Source organism: Epinephelus fuscoguttatus, linkage group LG5 (genome assembly GCF_011397635.1).
Source record: "Epinephelus fuscoguttatus linkage group LG5, E.fuscoguttatus.final_Chr_v1".
Classification (NCBI taxonomy): domain Eukaryota; kingdom Metazoa; phylum Chordata; class Actinopteri; order Perciformes; family Serranidae; genus Epinephelus; species Epinephelus fuscoguttatus.
In genome coordinates, this window is record NC_064756.1 from 26,255,270 (window position 1) to 26,280,161 (window position 24,892).

Consider the following 24,892-nt stretch of genomic DNA (forward strand, 5'->3'; position numbering starts at 1 on the left):
TTCTGATTTTTTTTGTCAAGTCACTTATAGTTGCAGCTGTATTTGTACATTTTCATATGTTTTGAGTGCAAAATCTTACTTTTAAAAGTAACTAGTAATTAAATCTGTCAGATAAATGTGGTGGAGTAGGAGTAGAAGGTGGCATGAGAAGAACAGACTCAGATGTGTACTGGCAGTGCCCGAGTAAATGTATTCAGTGACATTCAATACAATACAATACAATGACGTTTATTTGTTTAAGAAGGGACAGTGTACATCAATAAACATTCCTTTTAAAGAAAAGAAAAAAGAAAATGCAGATGCAACCAATTGCAGCCAGGAGCTGATTTACATTGGTAGTCCCCCTGCCAGATGTTTATCAGCATAGTTCCTAAAAGGTAGTATAAAATCAATACAGTACACATAAAATATACAATTACAGTATTAGATACATTAAAACACATATCAGTCTTATTGTTGCAGTATAGAGTTGGCTAGCGACACATAACAGAAGTATTGCACACATCATATTGCCTCCAGTGCCTTAAGTATGTATATGCTTTACGCCGTGTTTCTGGGTGCAACCAGGTAACGAGCAGTATTCGACCACTGGGTGCAGGTTATCTCATATTATCTTAATGAATTTGTGAGTATGACTTGACTGTGACTTGCTTGACCCCACCAATGACTTGACTCAACTTGTTCGACTTATGGCAAGGGCTCAACTTGACTTTCAAGCTTGATTTTCACCACAGTGACTTGGGGCTTGTTTATGACTTGCACGTGTGACTTACTCCCACCTCTGGATCTTACCCGATGGTCATTAATTTGCTCTTGTCCAAGTCTTTTCTATGGGCTGTATGTACAAAATACAGTAATCTGTACTCAGTGTCTATGTCTCTTTACTCCTCTTGCAAAGTTATTGTCTTCCTAAGATTGTTCTACACTTTTTAATGTGGTCTTAAATAAGGCAGATACAAAAATATTATAGATTAATCAATAATGGTATTAATTTTTATATTATATTATAATTAGAATTATTTTCAGAAAGAACTCAGCACTCCACGTGTATGTTCTCTGATTTAGGAGATTATCTCCCCAGTAGTTATATCATAACTATGGGAATTATCCCCACCTGGGGTAATCAACGTGGAAAATTAATAATCTTTAAGACACACTACTTTACGTGGCCCGCATGCATGCACATGCACCAATTGACTGACATTAATTGGAACGGATACCGAGCAGCCTTGAGGCTCACTCAGAGAAGCAAGGGGGAACAAGGGGCCCCAGGAGACAGGGCTGATGCAGGTTCACAGGCCCACCCCCAGCATTCGAATGAGATGCTGCATTGTCTCCACAACCCACTGAGACAGCCTAGTCTTCAACACCAGGTGGCCTGGCACTGGGCCTTAAAGCACACAAAGAGTTGGTCTGTCTTTCTAAACACTGCATTGTACCCCACATATACCTTCAGGGCTCTAACAGGACAGAAATTTGAGTCTTCTTGACCCCCACCACCCTCCTTGGGGGGGCTGTAGGGTTGCAACTCCACTAACTGATTCAAATGAAAGTCTGTGATTACTTTTCACAGGAAAGCGGGGTTTGGACGCAACATGACACCAGCGTCATCCGGCAGGAACCGATGTCAGCTCTCATCCACTGTTCGAGCATGCATTTCCCCCACAACTTTGGCTGATGTCACTGCCAAGAGAAAAGCCACTTTAAGTGACAACCACTTAATGCTCACTGACTCCAGAGGCTCAACGACACGAGCTGCCCCTGGACCCGGCTGGGTTTGAGCCAGCAACTACATCCTAGAGGGACGCAGCACGCTGCCAAGGCCAGAACACTAAAGTCATCTCTCTTTTTCCTTTCTGGTCTCATGTTGACTCTGACAGGTGGAAATCAATGAATCATCTGCAAGACAATTATCTCCTGTACAAGCAGCCTTGATAGCTGCCACCATACCTCTCAGGGTCGAAGGTGATTTTCCTGCCTGGAGCAGCCCCTGCAGGTACTGGAAAACCTCTGGGGCTGCACGTCACTGCATTGATCCAATTAGTTGTGCACCATGATGTAAAGAGCTCCCAGCGGTAAGAGTATGCAGTTCTCATAGACGGCGCCCTCTCAGGGGCCAGGCCCAAAGCTTGATGGCCTGTGGAAAAGATGGATCAGGGCCCCCTGTGCCTGACTAAGAGGGTCCTACCGGACCAGGAACTCCCATGGCCTCCCGGCCAGGAGAGACCATGTAATGTGGGGCCAGGTTGGGGCCACCAGGATCAGCTGCACTTCCTCCCCCCTGAACTCTTTGCAGCAGATTCAGGAGAAGAGTGACTGGGAAAAGCACATACAGCAGGCCTTGAGGCCACTCGTGCACCATGGCATCAATGCCCAGGGGGGAGTGTCCCACCCCATAGAAAAGAACAGTGGGCAATGAGCATTGTCTCAAGTTGTGAACAGGTCAGCCACTGTTCTGCTGGAGCAGTGTCAGATCTCTCCGACCACCTCCTGGTGCAGCCCTGGACTTGGGTCTCCCATGGAGAGTAGGTCTACTTCCTGGTTCACCAATCCGTGCATGGCCCTGAAGGACATGAACCGTGTCCATGCTGAGGTCCACAGCCTGTGTGCTATTCTGCAAAGGTTTGAGGAGCCCAAGCCCCCTTGCCTGTTGACATATGTTGCAACCACTGTGCTATCAGTTCTTACTAGCAGGTGACGACCTCGCAGACTCAGGAAAAAATGCTGGAGGGCCAGGTGAATGTCTCTTAGTTCAAGAGCGCTGATATGCTGGACCTTCCAGTGGGCACACCAGACCCCACTGATGCCCCTGCCCTTGTGGAGTGTGCATCCATACAGATCACCTGGCAACTCAATACCAAACAAAGCATTCTCAGATGTTGGCTGTGTCCTGCCACCACCTGAGGTCTGTACAAAGCTGCACGGTGACGTGCACCGCTGCCTGCAGTTGTCTTTACAGACAGAGCCCAAAAATGAAGAGATTCTTCTGGACTGGACGCATGAGTAGAAGAGCCATTGGCACCACCTGCACTGAGGCTGCCATAAGACACAAGAGGCAGTGACACAGCACCAGCTGGAAAGCTGAAACTGAGAGAGGCAGGTCCTGATTGAAACTTGCCTCTCCTGTGACAGCATCACCAACCCAGGTCTGGCATCCAGCCACATGCCTAGAAACTGGGTTGCCTGTGCAGGCTGGAGACTGCACTTTTTCTCGCTGATGCACAGCTCAAGACCCTGAATGTGATCCAACAGCACAGACACTGCTCCTCTGTCGGTGCACATATTAGCCAGTTGTCCAAATAATTCAGTATCCTGAGACCCTAGCACCACAGAGGCCCCAAGACTGCATCCATGAAGGTGCGGGGTGCCAGTGAGATGCCAAAAGGGAGGACACAGAACTCAAAGTTTTTTCCCTCAAAGGCAAACCTGAGAAACCTCCTGTGTTCCTCCCAGATTGGAAGGCGTCCTTGAGGTTGAAGTTTCCGAACCAGTCTCCTACCCAGACGGCCTGCTGAACCCTGGGCACAGTCAACATTTTGCACTTCAAGGGTCTGAGGAACTTGGTCAGCCCCCCGAAATCTAAGACAGGCCTGAGTGTCCCATCCCGCTTCAGAACAAGAAAATAGTAGGAATAAAACCCTGCCTGCAGATATTCTCCTTTCACTTCCCTGATGGCCAACCAGCACAAAACCTCCCTGTGCTGATGGTCTGCCATGATGGAAAATGCAGCCACCCTCAGCAAAACAGGAGTGCTTTGGAACCGTGTACGATGTGCCTCACCCTGTCGCCTGAAGGCAAGGGAAGGCTGGGGATGATGTTGCGTCACAACTGAGGCATGGGCTTGGGTGGCCCCTGGCCACTGCCACATCCTCTCCCCCATTTAGACTTGCCACACCGTGCTGCATCCATCCAGCCATGCAGATCTTCTTGATCCCAAGCAGACTTAGGTTGCTTGGGCTCCTGTGGCTGAGGCCGCTGCCAGCCCTGACCTTGCTTCAAGGCACCCAACACTGTGTGTGCACAGTGATGGGCTGCTGAATCATCACGGATGTGTCAACAGGCAGTTTAAGTAGACACGCCCCATCCTGCAACATAGACCATGACAGCCAGAGATGTCTCCTGGCCACCCAAAAACCTGCCATAGCACAATATGCTGATGGAAGTTGTTGACCCAAACTCACCAAAAATAGCCATCACCTTATCAGATCGTGAGCAGTTATTGCCCGTGTGAAACACTGGGTCCAGGCTACTTGAAAGCTGGAACTGTTAGGTTTTCCTGTGTCAGATGAGATATTTTATCTCTCCAGTGTGCTCTGGGTCTACCCCCCCAGGCCTTCTACCAGTTGGACGTGCCCAGGAAACCTGTTAGAGGAGGCACAAAGGAGGCATCCTGATCAGATGCCAACCATCTTAATTGGCCCCTTTGAATACAAAGGAGCAGTGTCTCTACTCTAAGCTTCCACTAGATGTCTGAGCTCCTTACCCTTTCTCTAAGGCTGAGCCCAGACACCCTACGGAGGAAGCTCATCTCAGCCGCTTGTATACACAGTGGCTTTGTTTTGGTCACTACCCAAAGCTCATGACCATAGGTGAAGCTCAGAACGCAGAAGGACTGGGAAATTGAGAGCTTTGCCTTCAACCAGGGGCGATTCTAGGATCAGAGGTTTAGGGGTGCTGAGCACCCAGAGAGCTGCCCGGCCAGATAAATTTCACTGTTTTGTACATTTTAACTCAATTTCATTCCCACATTTGTGAAAGAAAAGCACAACACTTTTTTGACAGTCTGTGACTAAACCATCAAATTTGATAAAGGTTATTTAAATGCTGAGCCACAGCAAAAGAGGAATGGACTGGAATCATAAAAGAAACATATCGTAATTCTAATTTCTGGGGGAGGATTACTCAGCAGCTCCACAACATACACATAAACAGTATGTATGTTTCTGGAGTAAACCAGCCCCCTATAGTGAGTCCCAAAAATACCAAAAATGGACCTGAGACTTATTTTTTGGACTTTTATTTGAAATGCAATGCACAACATGTAACATTAACACATTAACAGTAATTGACTTTTTCAATGTTTGTCTCTGCCTTTTTCCTTCTTGTCTATATTATATAATACAAATACATAAATGAAAATACACTTCAAAAAAATAAAAGTGCTTGAAATCTACAAAAAAATAATAATAAATACACACAATAGGAGTTATAATGTTGATGGGCATCCAGTCAGTTAGCTAGTGTGAAGCACCTTGGCTTTAATATTAACACATACACATGACACAACAGCTAGCTTCTCTCATTCCAATTCAAACAGAGGACAGTGTTACTGACCACCTGTAACGTTTCCTAGCAAGAAAAAACGTCAGCTAACTCCTACCTAACAACATAAACAGTTACCTAGGGTTAAATGCAGCAAAAATGAGGACTGGTAATAATAATGTGTTGGTATTGAGTGGTAGAAGTTAAGAAATGTGCCACATATCCTGGTTTAAGCCAGGTACTTACACCACTACTGCATATCACCCACTCTAGAAGGCAGCATATTTTTGTTGTTAAAATATTACGTTTCAACCAAGTACTGTATGGTTTTGACACTTTTCTAGCTTGTTAAAAAAGGACATACAGTAAAAAACAAAATAAAATAAAAAATCTCTCAAAATTTAGGGGTGCTGGGATTCAATTTAGGGGTGCTTCAGCACCCCCAAAAATGGGCTGGAAACGCCTGTGCCTTCAACCTTAGCTCCCTCTTGACCACGACAGACAGTGCAATGCCCACATCACTGATAACATTGCACCAAACCGCCTGTCTTTTTAAAAAGACCCCAAGATACTTCATCTCCTTTGCTTGGTCAGTTACCCTCTCTCTCAACTCAGAGATGCTGGTGGGACCAGACCTCGCAACAGGTCACCAATTGCCAGGAACTTGTGGTTCAAAAGATCAAAATGGCTATCAGAAATAATTAGTAAATATTAATAATCATTTTTGATTATGTTAAATATGTGAGTTAATTTACAATAAATCACCTTGTGTGGCAAATATGCAACAGACAGCAAGTATAATACCAAAAACATTTATTCACAACATTACAAAGTCAAATAACCCTAAAAATAAACACTGCTAATATAAACAACTTTCACAAGTTTGAGTTTGTGTTTGTGTGTGTGTGTGTGTGTGTGTGTGTGTGTGTGTGTGTGTGTACTGTATGTTGTTCTGTATGTATGCAGATGATGAAAAAAAATTGTTAATAAGACAATAATGTTAGAAAGGATATTCACAAAATGGTAAGGAAATACAGTGGTGGAAAAAGGTTTTCGGACGCCCCATGCATTTGTGAAATATTGCATTAAGAATCACTCTTAGGTCTTCAAGTTCAATTTCTTTTAGTACAGTCACAGCCAAAATACTAAATAAATCCTAAAAAAGCCATTAAAAACTACATAATACATAAGAAATTTTGAGTATTGGGTCATTTTGGTACCAGTGATGAAGTTTGTTCTTTTTATTAAAAGACACAATTTCTGTAGCCAGGAAGTGCAGATGCAGTCCTTCAGCAGTTGGATACACTCTGCAGAAATACAAACGAACCAACAGCTTGGAAGACAAACCAAGATCTGGGCGTCCAAGGGTTTCTTCAGCAAGAAATGACTGCATCCTGATCAGCACGTGCAGGCAAAACCGCCGAATGACATCACAGGAGCTTCAGCAGCAGTGGTCAAACCAAACTGGTGTCCAGTGTTCCATCTGCACTGTACGTGGCCGACTTTTAGATCATGGCTTAAGGTCCTACAAGACTATCAAGAAGCCCCTGATCAATGAGAGACAGAGGTTAGCCCGGCGTCGTTGGGCCCAGGCACACAAGAACTGGACAGCCAGGAATTGGAAGAAGATTTTGTGGTCAGATGAGTCCAGTTTCCAGCTTTGTCTTCCTCCTACTAATGTGAGGGTACGCAGAAGGCCAGGCGAAGCATTATCTCCAGCATGTACAGTACCTACTGTCAAGCATGGTGGAGGCAGTATCATGGTTTGGGGATGCATGAGTGCTGCTGGTATTGGTCATCTCACTGTCTGTGATGGCACATTGAACTCTACCAAGTATTGTACCATTCTCGAAACCCACATGCTCCCTTCTGCGCGTGCACTGTTCCGTCGAGGTAAAAACTGGATGTTTCAACAAGATAATGCCCCTTGCCACACATCCAAGGCCAGTAGAACTTGGCTGTAGGAGCACAGTATCCAGTTCTCTATCGTATAGCATGTTCCCCACGAGCCTTTCACACTGTTGAGAGGTAATCTTGTCCCATTCTTCTTGAATTACTGCTTTTAATTCTTCTAAATTCTTTGGTTTATGCTTTGAAACAGACCTTTTGATAATCCACCACAGATTTTCAGTGGGGCTCATGTCCGGGGATTGAGCTGGCCACTCTAAGACCGGTTGGTTACTGTGTAACCTTGGTTCTCTGAGTGAAGAGACTATCTCTCCACTCCGTTACATATTCCATATGTATGGGATATGACCCCCGCTGCTTGTCAGGGTACTTGGATAATTCTTTAAGACACACCGGCTTGCCCGGCCACACCCTATTGCGTAGCTATAAAGCGCCAGCGCAGGCGTGCGATCACTGATTGTTTGATCTCCACGTGTGCGTCAGGGTGCAGTGTCTCTCAATCCACGTAAGAGAAGGAACTAGGGTGCAGTTGTTGAATCCGCTTACCTGTTGTAAGTCGGGGCGTCTGTCTTTGGCAGCCTCCCTGGATTACTGTATCTTGGTGCTCTTCCTGTCTGTTTTCTGTAGCGAAGTCATCCTGTCTGGTTGAGCCGGAGGTCCTCCGGCTCCCGGCGGTGGTGGCTGTGTTCCTCCTAGCGTATTGCTCGCGGCTCGTGAGCTAACGCGCTTGGTGGATACACGCCTGGTGCTGACTGTGTTGGTACGGTGCTCTCTCCCCAACGTATTGTTCACGGCTCGTGAGTTGACACGTTCGGTGGTTAGGTACTGACTGGGTCAGCTGCAGTGTTGGTCGTCTGAGGGGCGGGCCAGAGCTGAAGCTCCGGCTCCCGGCTCTGGCGGTGTCCTCTGCCGGCGTATTGCTTGCGGCTCGCGGGCTAACGCGCTTGGCGGCAAACGCCGGTCTTCCCTCTCCAACAGTCTCCCCCTCCAATAGTTCAAGCACTCCCTTGTCCACCCCACCATAGCGTACGGCTCCCACGGCGGCCGGCACGCACAGTTCATTACAAGAAACAAACACACACGCAAAAAAAAGGAAAAAATAAGTAGTTAGCTTCGGTGCTACAGCTAACAGGAAGTAATTGAGTACTTCCAGGTCAATATGGCGGCTCAGGAGGGCCATTGTTGTGTGGGCTGTGGGGTGGCGATGCCCCTAGAGGATGGGCATGATAGCTGCGTTTTATGTTTAGGGCATGAACATGCTTTAGTTTCAAGAGAGAACCCTCAGTCGTGCATGGATTGTTTTATTCTGCCTGCATGTACCAGAGAGGCCCGTTGCCGATTTTTTGGTCCAAAGCGTATGGGTGCTCAGGTTTATGAGGGACCACAGCTTAAAACTAGGAGAGCGGTTGTGGCTTCGGAGGGGAGGGGGGAGTGTTCTGGTGCCTGGCAGGCTCCATTACCTCCTCTTCAGCCTATCATGGTTCGGCCTCCGCTGAGCTCTTTTCCTCCCTTGGGGGAGGAGGAAGAGGGGGCGGAGGAGGAGGACGTAGATGTGGAGACCATCTCTTCCTCCGAGGATAATGTTCTCTCTTGCGCACAGCCATCTGTGAGTGAGGTAACTAGGGGAGAGGTAGCCCATCGTTTTGAGGAGGTAATTAGCAGGGCCTCTAGGGCTCTGGGTGTTGCCCTTCCCGAGAACCCCAGGGCTACATCCTCTCGGTTTGAAGAGGGTACGGAGGTGCGTCCTGCCTCTACCCAGGTGCTGCTCCCACCTGATTTCAAGGAGCTGCTGTGCCAGCAGTTCCACACTCCAGCCACTGCCCACAAGTGGTCTGCAGCGTGTCGCCGGTTTTCCAACATGCACGACAGGGACCAGATTGCTTGTGGGACACTTCCCCCAGTGGACCGGGCCCTCACTCCATTGGTGTCCCCCTCCAGCTCCATACTTGGCAATGCCACCTGCTCTAGTAAGAATTGCAGGGTCATGGATAGCCTGCTCGCCAGGCTACATAAAGCCATGTCGGTGCAGACTCGGCTGGCAAATACAGGCGCTATATTGTCCCTTTACCTCCGTGATTTGTCTCGGCAGGTTCAGGTTGACACCAGCGTCGGTGAGGAGCTGCAGATGGCCTCCTCATGCCTCTCCTCTGTGATGAGGGATCAGGCTGAGGCGGCAGGCAGTGCCTTAGCTTCCTTTTGGGTAGCTAGGCGCCACTTGTGGCTGTCTCAATCCCAGCTGCAACAGGGTGATAGAGACTGCCTGCTTAAAGTGCCGGTGGAACCCACAGCCATGTTTGGCCCTCACGCCGCTGCCTTATTGCAGCAGGCGCAGGAGAGCCGCCGCTGTGCTAAGGAGGTTTCGGTGGGCCTTGTCAAGCGTGTCGCAGGCTCCGGGCCTAGACAGCCTCGCTCTCGGCCAGCACCAACTCCTGAGGCCTCGTCATGGGGTCAAGGGGACCTCAGACTCCAGCTAGAGGCCTCCCGGCAGCATAAGCGCCGCCGCCAGGGCAGGGGCAGAGGACTGACTGCTAAGGCAGAGGGGTCCTCTAAGCGCCCTCAACCCTCCTGACAATCACCGGACTCGGGCCAACCAGGTTCCCCCGTCTGCTGCTCACAGGAGGGCCTGGTTGGCCCTGGAGGCCGACCCGTGGGTGGTTTCTACCATGACCCACGGGTACCGCATTCAGTTTTTGCGCCGACCGCCAGTTACAAGAACACCCATGTTTACAACAGTGGCCGATCCTCACCAGGAGGCGGTTCTGCAGGCAGAGCTGTCCGCTCTCCTGGAAAAAGGGGCCATAAGGGAGGTGGCCTCAGGGGATCAGCGGGCTGGGTTTTTCTCCCGCTACTTTCTGGCCCTGAAGAGGGACGGAGGGCTTCGCCCAATTCTGGACCTCAGAGGGCTGAATCAGTATCTCCGGCCCCTGCGATGCCGGATATTGACGGTCCCCAGGGTGCGACAGGCAATCTCTGCAGGAGATTGGTTCGCCACTATAGACCTGAAGGATGCCTACTTCCAGATACCCATCTGGAGGGGTCACTGGCGCTTCCTGCGGTTCGGCTTTGCCGGCAGGGTATACGAGTTTCAGGTGCTGCCGTTCGGTATTTCTCTGGCACCACGCACCTTCACTCAATGTATGGATGCGGTTCTCTCCCCCCTGAGGCGCAAGGGCATCAGAATTTGAACTACCTCGACGACTGGCTGGTTTGCGCAGTCTCAGAGGAGCAATGCCGCCAACACGTAGCCCTGCTGTTGGACCACGTTGGGAGTTTAGGCCTGCGCCTAAACTACAAGAAGAGCAGGGTCGAACCGGCCCAGGTGACCTCCTTCTTGGGTATGGTCCTGGACTCGAAGAGCGGTACAGTTGCTTTGACCCAGGAGAGGCAGCTGGCCTTCAGGTCCTGTGTTGCCCTGTTCGGCTGCGCGCTCTGGTCGACTGGGGTCTCTGCCTTCGCCTCATGGGCCTAATGGCAGCCATGGTGCAGGTAGTCCCTCTCGCTCTCTTGCACATGCGGCCTGTACAGAGGTGTCTGCTGAGCTTGGGTCTGTGCCCTCAGAGGTCCCACAAGACCAAAGTACTGGTCTCTCGGAGGCTCCACAGAGCCCTACGGTGGTGGAAGGTCCCCGCGAACATCAGGGCGGGCCGCGATCTGGGTCCAGTGATCTATCGCCAGCTGGTGTACACCGACGCATCCCCGGCAGGGTACACGAAGGCTGTGGGGTCAACGGTGTCTGGACCGGCCGGTGGCAGGGTCAGCACATAAATGTCCTGGAGCTGAGGGCGGCTCTTCTCGCTCTGCGTCATTTCTTGCCGAGACTGAGGGGTCACCATGTGATTGTCCGCACCGACAGCACAGTGGCGGCCGCTTACATCAACAGGCAGGGGGGGCTGGGCTCCCCGGTCCTGTGCAAGCTGGCTACAGTTCTCTGGCAGTGGGCTCACCCCCTCTTCCTCTCACTCAGAGCCGTGCATGTGCCGGGGGTACTGAACTCCGCGGCGGACATCATGTCAAGAGGGGGCCCCCAGCCGGGGGAATGGAGGCTCCATCCGGAAGTGGTTTCCGAGATATGGCTTCGCCTCGGCAGGGCAGAGGTCGACCTGTTCGCGTCAAGGGAGTCGTCCCATTGCCCGCTCTTTTTCTCCCTGCGGAACGACGATCCCCCCTTGGGCTGGGATGCTCTGGCTCATCCATGGCCCAGGGTTCTGCTCTACGCCTTTCCCCCCTTCGCTCTTCTCCAGCCTCTTCTTCGAAGAGTTCTGGTGGAGCATGTGCGGGTGATATTGGTGGCGCCTCTGTGGCCCCACATGGCGTGGGACTCAGCCATTCCGCCTCTGCTGGACGGGCCACCATGGGAGCTCCCGCGCCGGAGGGACCTTCTCTCCCAGGCGAACGGAGCCCTGTTCCACCCCTTTCCAGCGGGGCTCAGGATGGTGGCTTGGCCCCTGAGAGGGACAGGCTCCTGGCCTTAGGGTTACCAGGGCCTGTCGTGGCTACGATTCAGCAGGCCCGGGCTCCATCCACAAGGGCGGCTTATTCGTACCGTTGGCAATTGTTTGCTGCCTGGTGTGGGTCTAACCAGGTGGACCCCTACTTAGCCTCAGCTCAGCAGATCCTGCAGTTTTTGCAGTCTCAGCTGGAGACCCGGAAGGCTGCGGTAACACTGCGAGGATTGGTGGTGGCAATCAAAGCAGTGCGAATCGGTGAGGTTGCACTGGATGATGAGGACTGTGCCCTCATTTCTCGGTTTCTCCGGGGGGCCCAGAGGCTTACGGTGCGAGCTGCTGGTCCCGCAGTTCCCTCGTGGGACTTGGATGTCGTCCTTGGGGCTCTTCAGAGTCCCCCTTTTGCACCCCTTGGGGGTGCTGATTTGAAGTGGCTTTCCATTAAGACCGCCTTTCTGCTTGCTATTACCTCAGCCAGGAGGGTGAGTGAACTTCATGCATTGTCGGTGCATGGCGACTGCTGCCGGTTCTCCTCGGATGGTTCTAGTGTCGTTCTGAGACCCAACCCAGCCTTCCTGCCTAAGGTCCTGACTGAGTTCCACCTGTCTCAATCGGTTGAGCTTAGGTCTCTCTCCTCTCCTGATGCTGGTGAGGACGCTGAGCAGGGTCGGTCCGCTCTGTGCCCTGTGAGGGCCTTGACAGAGTACATTCGGCGGACGCAGGCTATCCGGAGGTCCGATCAGCTCTTTGTCTGTTACGACCCTGGATGTCTGGGAAGACCTTTGTCTAAGTCCAGACTGTCACACTGGGTGGTGGACGCTATCCGTCAGGCTTACATCCTGTCAGGTGTGTCTGTTCCATCAGGGGTCAGGGCGCACTCCACTCGGGGTGTGGCTGCCTCCTGGGCCTTGTGGCGGGGGGCCTCCCTTGCCTCCATTTGCTCTGCCGCCACGTGGTCATCGCCGTCGACCTTTACCAGGTTCTACCGTCTTAACGTCACTGCCAGCCCCTCCCTTGGGGAGCGGGTGCTGGGCTCGGCCCAACGGTAGACACGTTGTCTCCCCTCGGCCTTGCGTCTTGCGGGCCGAGTGAGCGGCTTCCCTGTGGCCAGCCTAGCCCCTGCGTCTTGCGGGGCCCCTGGCTGGTTCGCTTTGGTTGCCTTGCGTCTTGCGGGCTTCCATGGCGCCCCTTTCCCTCTCAGGATGGGCCCTAGCACCTGGCGGGGCCTACTCCTGTGTCTTGTATATATTGTATATTTGTATATAGTTCGTTTGTTGCACGTTGTGGTGTGGGATTGTGGGCTGCACTGTCTCCTCTCGGGGTGTCTTAAAGGTCTACCCCGTACATATGGGATATGTAACGGAGTGGAGAGATAGTCTTGAGACGATAGAGAACGGTTGGTTACTGTGTAACCTTGGTTCTCTGAGTGAAGAGACTATCTCTCCAGTCCTTAGGCCGCTCGGAGACACATTTCGATCAAACTATCAGTGATCGCACGCCTGCGCTGGCGCTTTATAGCTACGCAACAGGGCGTGGCCGGGCAAGCCGGTGTGTCTTAAAGAATTATCCAAGTACCCTGACAAGCAGCGGGGGTCATATCCCGTACATATGGAATATGTAACGGAGTGGAGAGATAGTCTCTTCACTCAGAGAACCAAGGTTACACAGTAACCAACCGGTCTTAGAGTGGCCAGCTCAATCCCCGGACATGAGCCCCACTGAAAATCTGTGGTGGATTATCAAAAGGTCTGTTTCAAAGCATAAACCAAAGAATTTAGAAGAATTAAAAGCAGTAATTCAAGAAGAATGGGACAAGATTACCTCTCAACAGTGTGAAAGGCTCGTGGGGAACATGCTAGCCAGGATTAGAGCTCTACTACGTGCCAGTGGCAGGACTACTAAATATTAATTTGATGATGTGATGGTTTATTTATTTTTTGTTCAGTTTTGAACACATTCTCTGTTATTTGTTGACTTTGATACCTACAATGTTGAGAACTGACATATTGAAACTGTCAAGAATTTAGTTTTGTTAGTTTTTCTTGTAAACAATAAACAAAAAAATATAATTTGTATTTGTTTGTATCTGTCTAATGCAGCCACACCTTTTGAAACACAAAAAAGATTTTTCCACAAATATTTCATGATAATATTTGAGATTGTGTAAAATTTTAAGTGTGTCCGAAAACTTTTTTCCACCACTGTATTTAATGTAATGCATGTGTTAGTATATGAATCAGCTAGGTGAAGACTGTGTTGAATGTGCACATCATAAGCTTTATACTGCTGCCATCCTAACTGTTTCTAACCCTCAAATGTATTAGGATTGAGTTTTATTCATTAAATGTTTCTTGGTGTTCTTCTCTGGCTTAAACAATATGATGAAACACTTTGGAGCAAATATACACAGTATTAGTCCAAAACTGGAGGCCAGAATAGCAAATATCTCCACAGCCACAGTAAACTTCCCAGGAGAGCTGACATATGCTGGGATAAAGGTGATCCAGACTGCACAGAATATCAACATGCTGAAGGTGATAAGTTTGGCTTCATTAAAATTATCAGGTAGTTTCCGGGCTAGGACAGCTAACACAAAGCAAAAGACAGCCAGTAGGCCTATGTATCCAAGCACAGCCCAGAACCCTATAGCTGAGCCTAATGCACACTCCAGGATGATTCTTTCTTTGTATGTGGTGAGGTTTTTCACTGGAAAAGGGGGACTAAGAACCAACCATATAGTACATATTAAAACTTGAATGAATGTGAAGAATACCACAGTCATTCTTTGCTGTGGAGGACCAAACCATTTCATCACATTACTGCCTGGGAGTGTAGCTTTGAAGGCCATTAATACTACTATTGTTTTTCCGAGAACACAAGACATACAGAGGACAAAGGTGATCCCAAATGCTGTGTGGCGCAGCATGCAGGACCACTCAGAGGGTGGTCCAATGAAGGTTAATGGACATAAGAAACACAGAGTCAGGGAAAAGAGCAGCAGGAAGCTCAGCTCAGAGTTGTTGGCCCTGACAATCGGGGATGTCCTGTGATGATAGAATACAGTTGTTGTTATAATGGTAAGACAGGCACCACCAACTGAGAATGCAGCCAGGATGATTCCTAGGACCTCGTTGAAGGAAAGAAACTCTACAGGCTTGGGGAGACAAGTGTCTCTCACTGCATTAGGCCAGAACTCCTTGGGACAAGGGAAACAATCGGGGGAATCTGAAAATGAATAAATCAAAATGAGATTTTAAGCAGCGTCATACAATGTATTTGATGTTGTACAGTAGATATGCATCATAAAAAAAAACATACCTGTAACATTGCTTATCTCTCCTTCAGGACAGGGTTTACAATCATAACAGCAGATGGGTTTTCCTTTCTGCAGCACTTTACGAGTTCCTGGAGGACAGCTGTCAGTGCACACTGACACAGGCACCTGACACAGATAAAAATACATCCTCAAATAATCAGGTGTGCTACAAAGCTCAGAGGATAAACGGATAGGTTAAACGTTTTTACGTCTGTTAAATGAAGCTCAGCGTAAGTTCAAGGAAGACCTTTCTGTGGTCATTCATTCACAATTCTCCCTCTCTCACTCCCACTGCTTCCTCCAATCAGCTGCCACCAGGCGTGCACTCTTCTTGCTGTCCTGTCGTAATTAGCCACGGCCTCCATCAGCCAATCAGGTTGTCACTACGAGATTTTAAATCTGTTCTCTCCACTGCCGCTTTCAGCTGTCATTCTACACAGAATCGCAGCCCCTCCTCCACCCCGTTCACCTCCAGCTGTCACATCCAAGGTCAAAGATAAACCCAAAGACTCATTCCTCTTCTCATCCGGATCATCAGCACCCATCCATCTGATTCTCATCTCTTCTCCACTTCCTCTACCACCACCAGCGTCTAGACCCCGGGAGGGGGGGGGTTCCCAAATTGGCTTCGGATCCATCACCCTCCTTATAGCTCACCATCTCGAAGGGGTCTGATCGCCAAAGACTTTTCATATTTTAACATTCCATTCTCATGTGCACTTGTAATTAAATATTTTCTTTCCTAACCAAAAACATGTCTCTCCTGATTGAAACCACATTTATCTGACACATTTAATTACTAGCTACTTTTAAAATTAAGATTTTGCACTCCAAACACACAAAAATGTACAAATACAGCTGGAACTATAAGTCAGTTATTGACTTGACAAAAAAATCACTTTGCCAAAATTAATTTGCCAAAAAAAAAAACCAAACATTGTTCCAGCTTCACAAATGTGAGGATTTTTTTTTCTTTTTGCTGTTTTTCCTTTTTTATTAGAAGTAGAAGTATAATTTTTTACAAACCAATAGATTAATGGTAAATAATCAACAGATTAACCCATAATAAAAATAATCATATTCAATAGTTCAAAATCAGTTTCACCTCAACTAGCTACAACGGTCAAATGCTGCTTCAAATTATTGCATAAGTCAGAATCATGTAACAAGATCATATCTTTACAGTACTGTGACTGTTACTGTTTTACAGTCCTGTTACTTGTGATACTCTAAGTACATTTTCCTGATAATACTTACTTAAGTAACATGTTAAATGCCGGATTTTTACTTATAACAGAGTATTTTTACAGGGTGGTATTAGTTACTTTTATCAGAGTATGGGATGTAAATATTGCCTCTCCTGCTCCGAGCCCTCTGAGGGTGAAAGACTCCACTCACATAAAGTACCTGCTGCTGTGAGAGAGCAGGCGATATAATAATACACTGTTAAAATCCACAAATGCAAGGCCGAAAAAAGTCACTGGAGAAACTGTCGTGACACACGGATGCGCACAGCAAACGCACACACACTCACAGTGAACTTATGTTAGGTCAGCAGGCAGGAACAGTCGTTACACACTGTGGCAGTATCAAAACCTCATACAAATGAGTGCCTGCCTCATGTATCGGCTCTCACAGGGGTGACTGTGTGTGCATAACAGCACAGAGCTGACAGTGTGCCGTAGGTCGTAAAGCATGTTCAATACTGAACTCACATGTATCACGCAGTTAGAACCGAATAAAAGCACATGGTGAGGTCCATGATGTCGCTACATACTGCCACTCCTCCAAGGAGAGCTCTGGGCAGGGGGACAGAGCTGTGGTAGTGTGGGACTTGACTCGAGTCAAGTCGTGTGACATGAGTCCCCCACCTCTGGTAAGAGAATCCTCTCTCTGCTGTACTGTAAGATGACGTAAAGTAGGATGAGGGAATTATTTGTCTGAAAATCTATATAAGCTAATGTCAACACACACAGTACGATCACATGCAGACTGTTGAGGGATGGAGATATCGGCTCTCTTTATTGGCCTGATGCTGTCTCGTGGTCTGTGTGAGCTGAACTCAGCTCTTGCTTTGAATGGTTCTGGGTATCGTATGAAACAAAAGGTTGGGTTTACAGAGGTTAGGACTGGGGCTGGGTTCAACACTGAGGCTTCATCTGTGAAGTGTAAGCTTCAGGGTACCACTCGTCTACCTGCCTTCTCAATGGATGGTGACTATGTTATTGGGGGTGTTTTCTCCATGCATGCCTACATGCATTCAGTGAAGCACAACTACACCACCATGCCTGAGCCACTAAGGTGCACAGGGAGGTGAGTAAGAATGAGAAGTGGAGGACAAGAGTATGTTAGACTGTGGAGATGAAAATGTTTTGCATGATGACCTGAAAATACAAATTTTTTGTACTGAAAATGTTAAAGGAAAGAATTCATATGCTTTCACAATTCAATATTTTCTGTATGAACTTCAGGTATTATATTCACAAAAATAGGAAAGATTAGGAGATTATATGAACAAAAAAACTTTTTTGTGTTTATTCTCTGAATGTTTTGGTGTGTTTAAAAACTGATAGAAATATTAACAAGGTAATAATGTAGGTCTGTATTTTTTTTCAAAGAGGCACATGCAGCAATAAGTTATTGCTCATAACTATGCATTGCAGTTCTCCTATATTATGTATTTCTGTCTTAATTGTGAAGTGTCCTTTTCAAGTTTGAACAATGACAAGAGTGTTTGCAGCACTGACTCCCGTGAACTGCGCTTTGCACGTGCAATGATTTTTGCCATTGAGGAGATTAACTACAGCACGGAGCTGCTTCCTGGCATCAAGCTTGGGTATCAGATCTACGACTCGTGTGCCTCAGTGCCTGTGACTGTGCATGTGGCATTCCAGGTTTCAAGCAGCCTGGACACAGTGTTTTACACCAGTGACAATTGCTCACAGTCTGGTATGGTGATGGGTGTCATTGGTGAGTCTGGGTCCACACCATCCATCAGCATCTCCCGCACCATTGGGTCCTTTAACATTCCTCAAGTAAATATTCTGATTTCTGGAAAATTTTGTGTTTAATATACAGTACTGATTTTTTATGTCCTGTTCAATAATTACACTGTTGTCATTTAGGTGAGCCACTTTGCCACTTGTGCATGCCTGTCAGATAAGCAGCAGTACCCAACTTTCTTCAGGACAATCCCTAGTGACCAGTTTCAGGCTGACGCTCTGGCCAAGCTGGTAAAACACTTTGGCTGGACATGGATAGGTGCTGTTAGGTCAGATTCAGACTATGGCAATAATGGCATGGCATCTTTCCTGGCCGCAGCACACAAAGAGGGAATCTGTGTGGAATACTCTGAATCTTTCTATCGGACCCACCCACGCAGCAGGATCCAGAGAGTGGCTGATGTTATCCGCAGGTTTCTACATCACTGACTGTGCTTTTGTTCCTGGTGGTGACACTGGCCTACTGCACACAACACCACATAAAGTGTTCTTTTCAGTATATGATAGAGGATTGTTTTATTCTCTCAGTTTCAAATTGACCATTTATCATTTTCCAGGTTATTTCTGTCATACGTATTACTGATATTGTTACAAACATACAGTCAGTGGGACCAAATATTAAATCAACTCTCATGTCTGTATTCATGTTGAAAAAAATCTGATAATGCATTATTTTGTCTCTTCAGTTCGACAGCTTTGGTTGTTGTGGCATTTACAGCCCCTGGAGACCTGAAGATTCTGCTAGAGGAGCTGTCACTAAAGCCTTCTCCACCTCGACAGTGGATCGGCAGTGAGGCCTGGGTAACCGACCCAGACATGCTGAGGTTCAGCTTCTGTGCTGGAGCCATTGGATTTGCCATTGAGCAATCTGTCATTCCAGGTCTGAGAGACTTCCTGCTGGATCTCTCTCCCTCTAAAGTGGCTGCTTCTCCAGTGCTTACTGAGTTCTGGGAGGATACATTCAACTGCAGGCTAGGAAAAAGTGAGGAAATTGTATACAGACAGTTTCTATACCATGATGCTCAGTAATGATACAAACTTGTACTTTACTTTACTAAGAATGATTCATTGTAAATGCATTAAAACAGGTGAACATTTATAAATGTTACTTATTGTCTAATGGCTTAAGGTTGTAAGCTCAAGATGGAATACATGAAGGTAAAAAACCCCATAAGGGCTGACAAAACTCAAGTTCCAATGATTAAAAAGAAAAACAGAAAAAAAAACATGAGAAGGAATGATAATGTAATTTTCAAAGACTTTCAAAGAAAATCTGTCTGTGTTCTTTCAGGTGCAGCCACAGATAAAAGTGTATGTGATGGAAATGAAGACATACAGACAATCCAAAGCCCGTACACTGACACATCTCAGCTGCGAATCACTAACATGGTGTACAAGGCTGTTTATGCAATAGCTCATGCCATTCATAATGCAGTGTGTCAGGAAACTAATTCTACAGCTCAGTGTGACAAATTCACCAAGACAGAGTCTAAAGAGGTCAGTCAAAACAAAACAAATACGTTAACACCCAACTGTTATTGTTTAGCTATAACGTACCTTTTATCAAATAAAATATTAATTTGACTTAATAGTATTCGATTTCTTTTTTCTTTAATTCATCCTCACAGGTTCTCACACAGCTGAAGAAAGTCAATTTTTCTCAAAATGGTTATAATGTGTCATTTGATACCAACGGGGATCCTGTGGCCAAATATGAGCTGGTTAACTGGCAAAAAACTGAGAGTGGCAGCATTGAGTCGGTGACAGTAGGACACTATGATGCATCACTGCCAGCGGGCTGGGAGTTTAGTATCAACAGGAAGCTCACCTGGGTGGAAGGTGGCGCACAAGTAAGGAGCCCAAATGTAATGAATTAACATATTCACATATTCACATTTGGTGATCTTAAAGTGTATATTTGTTTCTGTTTCCTATTCCTCCTGTCCATTCTGGCTGTGAAGAGATCCCTACCAAAGTCATAGTGTTTCTATCATGAAATTCCCTCTTTTTGTTTTCCAAGAAAGTGTTCACAATAAGGCGATTAGTACTTCAAAGACTAACCTTGAAAAATAACCACAGCCAGTACGAACAGGAGAAATGGTCACAGTGATCAAATACATTTCAGTACACATAGTGGCATGTGAGTACTTTATCTAACAGACATAAAAACATTTAACCTATCCTTTAATCCTCTGAGCTTTGTAGCACACCTGATTATTTGTGGATCTATTTTTTTTTGTGTCAGGTGCCTGTGTCAGTGTGCACTGACAGCTGTCCTCCAGGAACTCGTAAAGTGCTGCAGAAAGGAAAACCCATCTGCTGTTATGATTGTAAACCCTGTCCTGAAGGAGAGATAAGCAATGTCACAGGTATTTTTTTTCTGATGCATATCCACTGTACAACATCAAATACATTGTATGACGCTGCTTAAAATCTCACTTTCATTTATTCATTTTCAGATTCCCCTGACTGTTTCCCTTGTCCCAAGGAGTTCTGGCCTAATGCAGAGAGAGACACTTGTCTCCCCAAGCCTGTCGAGTTTCTTTCCTTCAGCGAGGTCCTAGGAATCATCCTGGTTGTGTTCTCAGTTGGTGGTGCCTGTCTTACCATTATAACAACAGCTGTGTTCTATCATCACAGGACATCCCCGATTGTCAGGGCCAACAACTCTGAGCTGAGCTTCCTGCTGCTCTTTTCCCTGACTCTATGTTTCTTATGTCCATTAACCTTCATTGGACCACCCTCTGAGTGGTCCTGCATGCTGCGCCACACAGCATTTGGGATCACTTTTGTCCTCTGTATGTCTTGTGTTCTCGGAAAAACAATAGTAGTATTAATGGCCTTCAAAGCTACACTCCCAGGCAGTAATGTGATGAAATGGTTTGGTCCTCCACAGCAAAGAATGACTGTGGTATTCTTCACATTCATTCAAGTTTTAATATGTACTATATGGTTGGTTCTTAGTCCCCCTTTTCCAATGAAAAACCTCACCACATACAAAGAAAGAATCATCCTGGAGTGTGCATTAGGCTCAGCTATAGGGTTCTGGGCTGTGCTTGGATACATAGGCCTACTGGCTGTCTTTTGCTTTGTGTTAGCTGTCCTAGCCCGGAAACTACCTGACAATTTTAATGAAGCCAAACTTATCACCTTCAGCATGTTGATATTCTGTGCAGTCTGGATCACCTTTATCCCAGCATATGTCAGCTCTCCTGGGAAGTTTACTGTGGCTGTGGAGATATTTGCTATTCTGGCCTCCAGTTTTGGACTAATACTATGTATATTTGCTCCAAAGTGTTTCATTATATTGTTTCAGCCAGAAAAGAACACCAAGAAACATTTAATGAATAAAACTCAATCGACATTTGAGGGTTAGAAACAGTTAGGATGGCAGCAGTATAAAGCTTATGATGTGCACATTCAACACAGTCTTCACCTAGCTGATTCACATAGTAACACATGCTTTACGTTAAATATTTCATATTTATAGTACCATTTTGTGAATATCCTTTCTAACATTATTGTCTTCTTAACAATTTTTTTTTTCATCATCTGCATACAGTACAGGCCAAAAGTTTGGACATACCTTCTCATTCAATGCGTTTTCTTTATTTTCATGACTATTTACATTGTAGATTCTCACTGAAGGCATCAAAACTATGAATGAACACATGTGGAGTTATGTACTTAACAAAAAAAGGTGAAATAACTGAAAACATGTTTTATATTCTAGTTTCTTCAAAATAGCCACCCTTTGCTCTGATTACTGCTTTGCACACTCTTGGCATTCTCTCCATGAGCTTCAAGAGGTAGTCACCTGAAATGGTTTCCACTTCACAGGTGTGCCTTATCAGGGTTAATTAGTGGAATTTCTTGCTTTATCAATGGGGTTGGGACCATCAGTTGTGTTGTGCAGAAGTCAGGTTAATACACAGCCGACAGCCCTATTGGACAACTGTTAAAATTCATATTATGGCAAGAACCAATCAGCTGACTAAAGAAAAACGAGTGGCCATCATTACTTTAAGAAATGAAGGTCAGTCAGTCTGGAAAATTGCAAAAACTTTAAATGTGTCCCCAAGTGGAGTCGCAAAAACCATCAAGCGCTACAACGAAACTGGCACACATGAGGACCGACCCAGGAAAGGAAGACCAAGAGTCACCTCTGCTTCTGAGGATAAGTTCATCCGAGTCACCAGCCTCAGAAATCGCAAGTTAACAGCAGCTCAGATCAGAGACCAGATGAATGCCACACAGAGTTCTAGCAGCAGACCCATCTCTAGAACAACTGTTAAGAGGAGACTGCGTGAATCAGGCCTTCATGGTCAAATAGCTGCTAGGAAACCACTGCTAAGGAGAGGCAACAAGCAGAAGAGATTTGTTTGGGCCAAGAAACACAAGGAATGGACATTAGACCAGTGGAAATCTGTGCTTTGGTCTGATGAGTCCAAATTTGAGATCTTTGGTTCCAACCGCCGTGTCTTTGTGAGACGCAGAAAAGGTGAACGGATGGATTCCACATGCCTGGTTCCCACTGTGAAGCATGGAGGAGGAGGTGTGATGGTGTGGGGGTGTTCTGCTGGTGACACTGTTGGGGATTTATTCAAAATTGAAGGCACACTGAACCAGCATGGCTACCACAGCATCCTGCAGCGACATGCCATCCCATCCGGTTTGCGTTTAGTTGGACGATCATTTATTTTTCAACAGGACAATGACCCCAAACACACCTCCAGGCTGTGTAAGGGCTATTTGACCAAGAAGGAGAGTGATGGAGTGCTGCGGCAGATGACCTGGCCTCCACAGTCACCGGACCTGAACCCAATCCAGATGGTTTGGGGTGAGCTGGACCGCAGAGTGAAGGCAAAGGGGCCAACAAGTGCTAAACACCTCTGGGAACTCCTTCAAGACTGTTGGAAAACCATTTCAGGTGACTACCTCTTGAAGCTCATCGAGAGAATGCCAAGTGTGTGCAAAGCAGTAATCAGAGCAAAGGGTGGCTATTTTGAAGAAACTAGAATATAAAACATATTTTCAGTTATTTCACCTTTTTTTGTTAAGTACATAACTCCACATGTGTTCATTCATAGTTTTGATGCCTTCAGTGAGAATCTACAATGTAAATAGTCATGAAAATAAAGAAAACACATTGAATGAGAAGGTGTGTCCAAACTTTTGGCCTGTACTGTACGTACAGAACAACATACAGTACACACACACACACACACACACATACACACACATATACACACCAAGATTGTATATAGTTAGTTAGAATTTGTGTGTTTTGGTTTGCTTTGCTAGTTTGTGAATAAATACAATTCTTTGCTTCCATACCTGCTGTCTGTTTAATGTTGCACAAGAGTGAATGAATAGTCAACCTCTGCTGCGTGAAGAACTCTGAAATCCTTCAGACATTACCGTTAATTTTGGTTGTTGTCATTAATTTAATTATTAATCAAACTCCAAATTAATAGTTTAACCTATTTTATGAGACTAATATCTTTAACTGGCTATCATTTTTCCTTTTACAGGAATGGTGCCCCACAAGGTGATTTAATGTTAATTAAGTCACATTATTTAACATGATTATTAATTATAAATAATAATGATTATTGATTATATGATTATGTGATCTGATAGCCAATTAAATCCCTACATATTTGGTGCGTCTTGGTGAAACCTAATATATTGATCCCAACATATTTGGTGCCGCCGTGTGAAGAATTTATGTTCCCAACAAATGTGGTGGAGTAGGAGTAGATGGTGGCATGAGAAAAACAGACTCAGATGTGTACTGGCAGTGCCCGAGTAAATGTATTTAGTTACATTCGACCACTGGGTGCAGTTTATCTCATATTATCTTAATGAATTTGTGAGTATGACTTGACTGTAACTTGCTTGACCCCATCAATGATATGACTCGACTTGTTTGACTTATGGCAAGGGCTCAACTTGACTTTCAAGCTTGATTTTCACCACAGTGACTTGGGGCTTGCTTATGACTTGCACATGTGTGACTTACTCCCACCTCTGGTTCTTACCCGATAGTCATTAATTTGCTCTTGTCCAAGTCTTTTCTACGGGCTGTGTTGGGAATCAACATATATTTACCTCACACGGCGACACTATAAATGTTGGGGTCAACACTCTAGGTTTCACACGGAGGCACCAAATATGTTGGGGTTTAATTGGCTATCGGAAATAATTAATAATTATTATTAATAATTAATAATTATGTTAAATAATGTGACTTAATTAACATTAAATCACCTTATGGGGCACCATTCCCGTAAATGGAAAAATGATAGCCAGTTAAAGATATCAGTCTCATAAAATACGCTAAACTATTAATTTGGAGTTTGATTAATAATTAAATTGATGACAACAACCAAAATTAACGGTAATGCCTGAAGGATTTCAGAGTTCTTGACGCAGCAGAGGTTGACTATTCATTCACTCTTGTACAACATTAAACAGACAGCAGGCATGATTCCAAAGAATTATATTTATTCACAAATTAGCAAAGCAAACCAAAACACACAAATTCTAACTACCTATATACAAGCTTGGTGTGTATATGTGTGTGTGTGTGTGTGTGTGTGTGCGTGTGTGTGAGAGAGAGAGAGAGAGAGAAAGAAGAGAAAGACAAAGGCGGGTGTGGTGATCAAGGAGCCGTTTGGCCTACAAAACAAAATGGCTGACAACAGAGAACTACCAAAACGGCCGAATCCATGCTGTCTTCAGTTTCGGGGGAGGTGTTTGTCTGACTGTGTGGTCAGGACAAAGACAAAGGAAAAGAAGCGGGAACTTTGAAATGCCTGTTTGGGTGTAGCTCTGTTGAAAGCCTGTTTGTTAATGAGTCTGTGTCAATGTGACGTGTGTTGCAAATGGTCTGGATTAGTGCAGAGATCGTTTAGTTGCATGCAAGAATCTGTTTGTGAACAGTATTAGCAAAC

The 24,892-nt window shown here is 46.1% G+C and overlaps 2 protein-coding genes and 1 pseudogene across 2 annotated transcripts; 2 read left to right on the plus strand and 1 right to left on the minus strand.

Annotated features, from left to right (window-relative positions):
• Positions 1–8,647: 8,647 nt before the first annotated feature.
• On the plus strand, positions 8,648–12,664 carry LOC125888990 (uncharacterized; annotated as a pseudogene).
• Positions 12,665–13,935: 1,271 nt separating this feature from the next.
• Positions 13,936–16,791, minus strand: LOC125888991 (extracellular calcium-sensing receptor-like). Its single transcript, XM_049576651.1, has 3 exons — positions 16,705–16,791; positions 14,934–15,057; positions 13,936–14,840 (listed from the first exon to the last, which is right to left on the minus strand). Exons 1-3 carry the CDS (start codon positions 16,789–16,791, stop codon positions 13,936–13,938), a joined length of 1,116 nt encoding a protein of 371 aa, XP_049432608.1.
• Positions 16,792–17,146: 355 nt separating this feature from the next.
• On the plus strand, positions 17,147–21,309 carry LOC125888992 (extracellular calcium-sensing receptor-like). Its single transcript, XM_049576652.1, has 8 exons — positions 17,147–17,244; positions 17,672–17,966; positions 18,057–18,346; positions 18,620–18,915; positions 19,225–19,430; positions 19,562–19,783; positions 20,179–20,302; positions 20,393–21,309. The coding sequence occupies exons 1-8, from the start codon at positions 17,174–17,176 to the stop codon at positions 21,307–21,309; spliced, it is 2,421 nt and encodes an 806-aa protein (XP_049432609.1). The 5' UTR covers positions 17,147–17,173.
• The last annotated feature ends 3,583 nt before the right edge of the window (positions 21,310–24,892 follow it).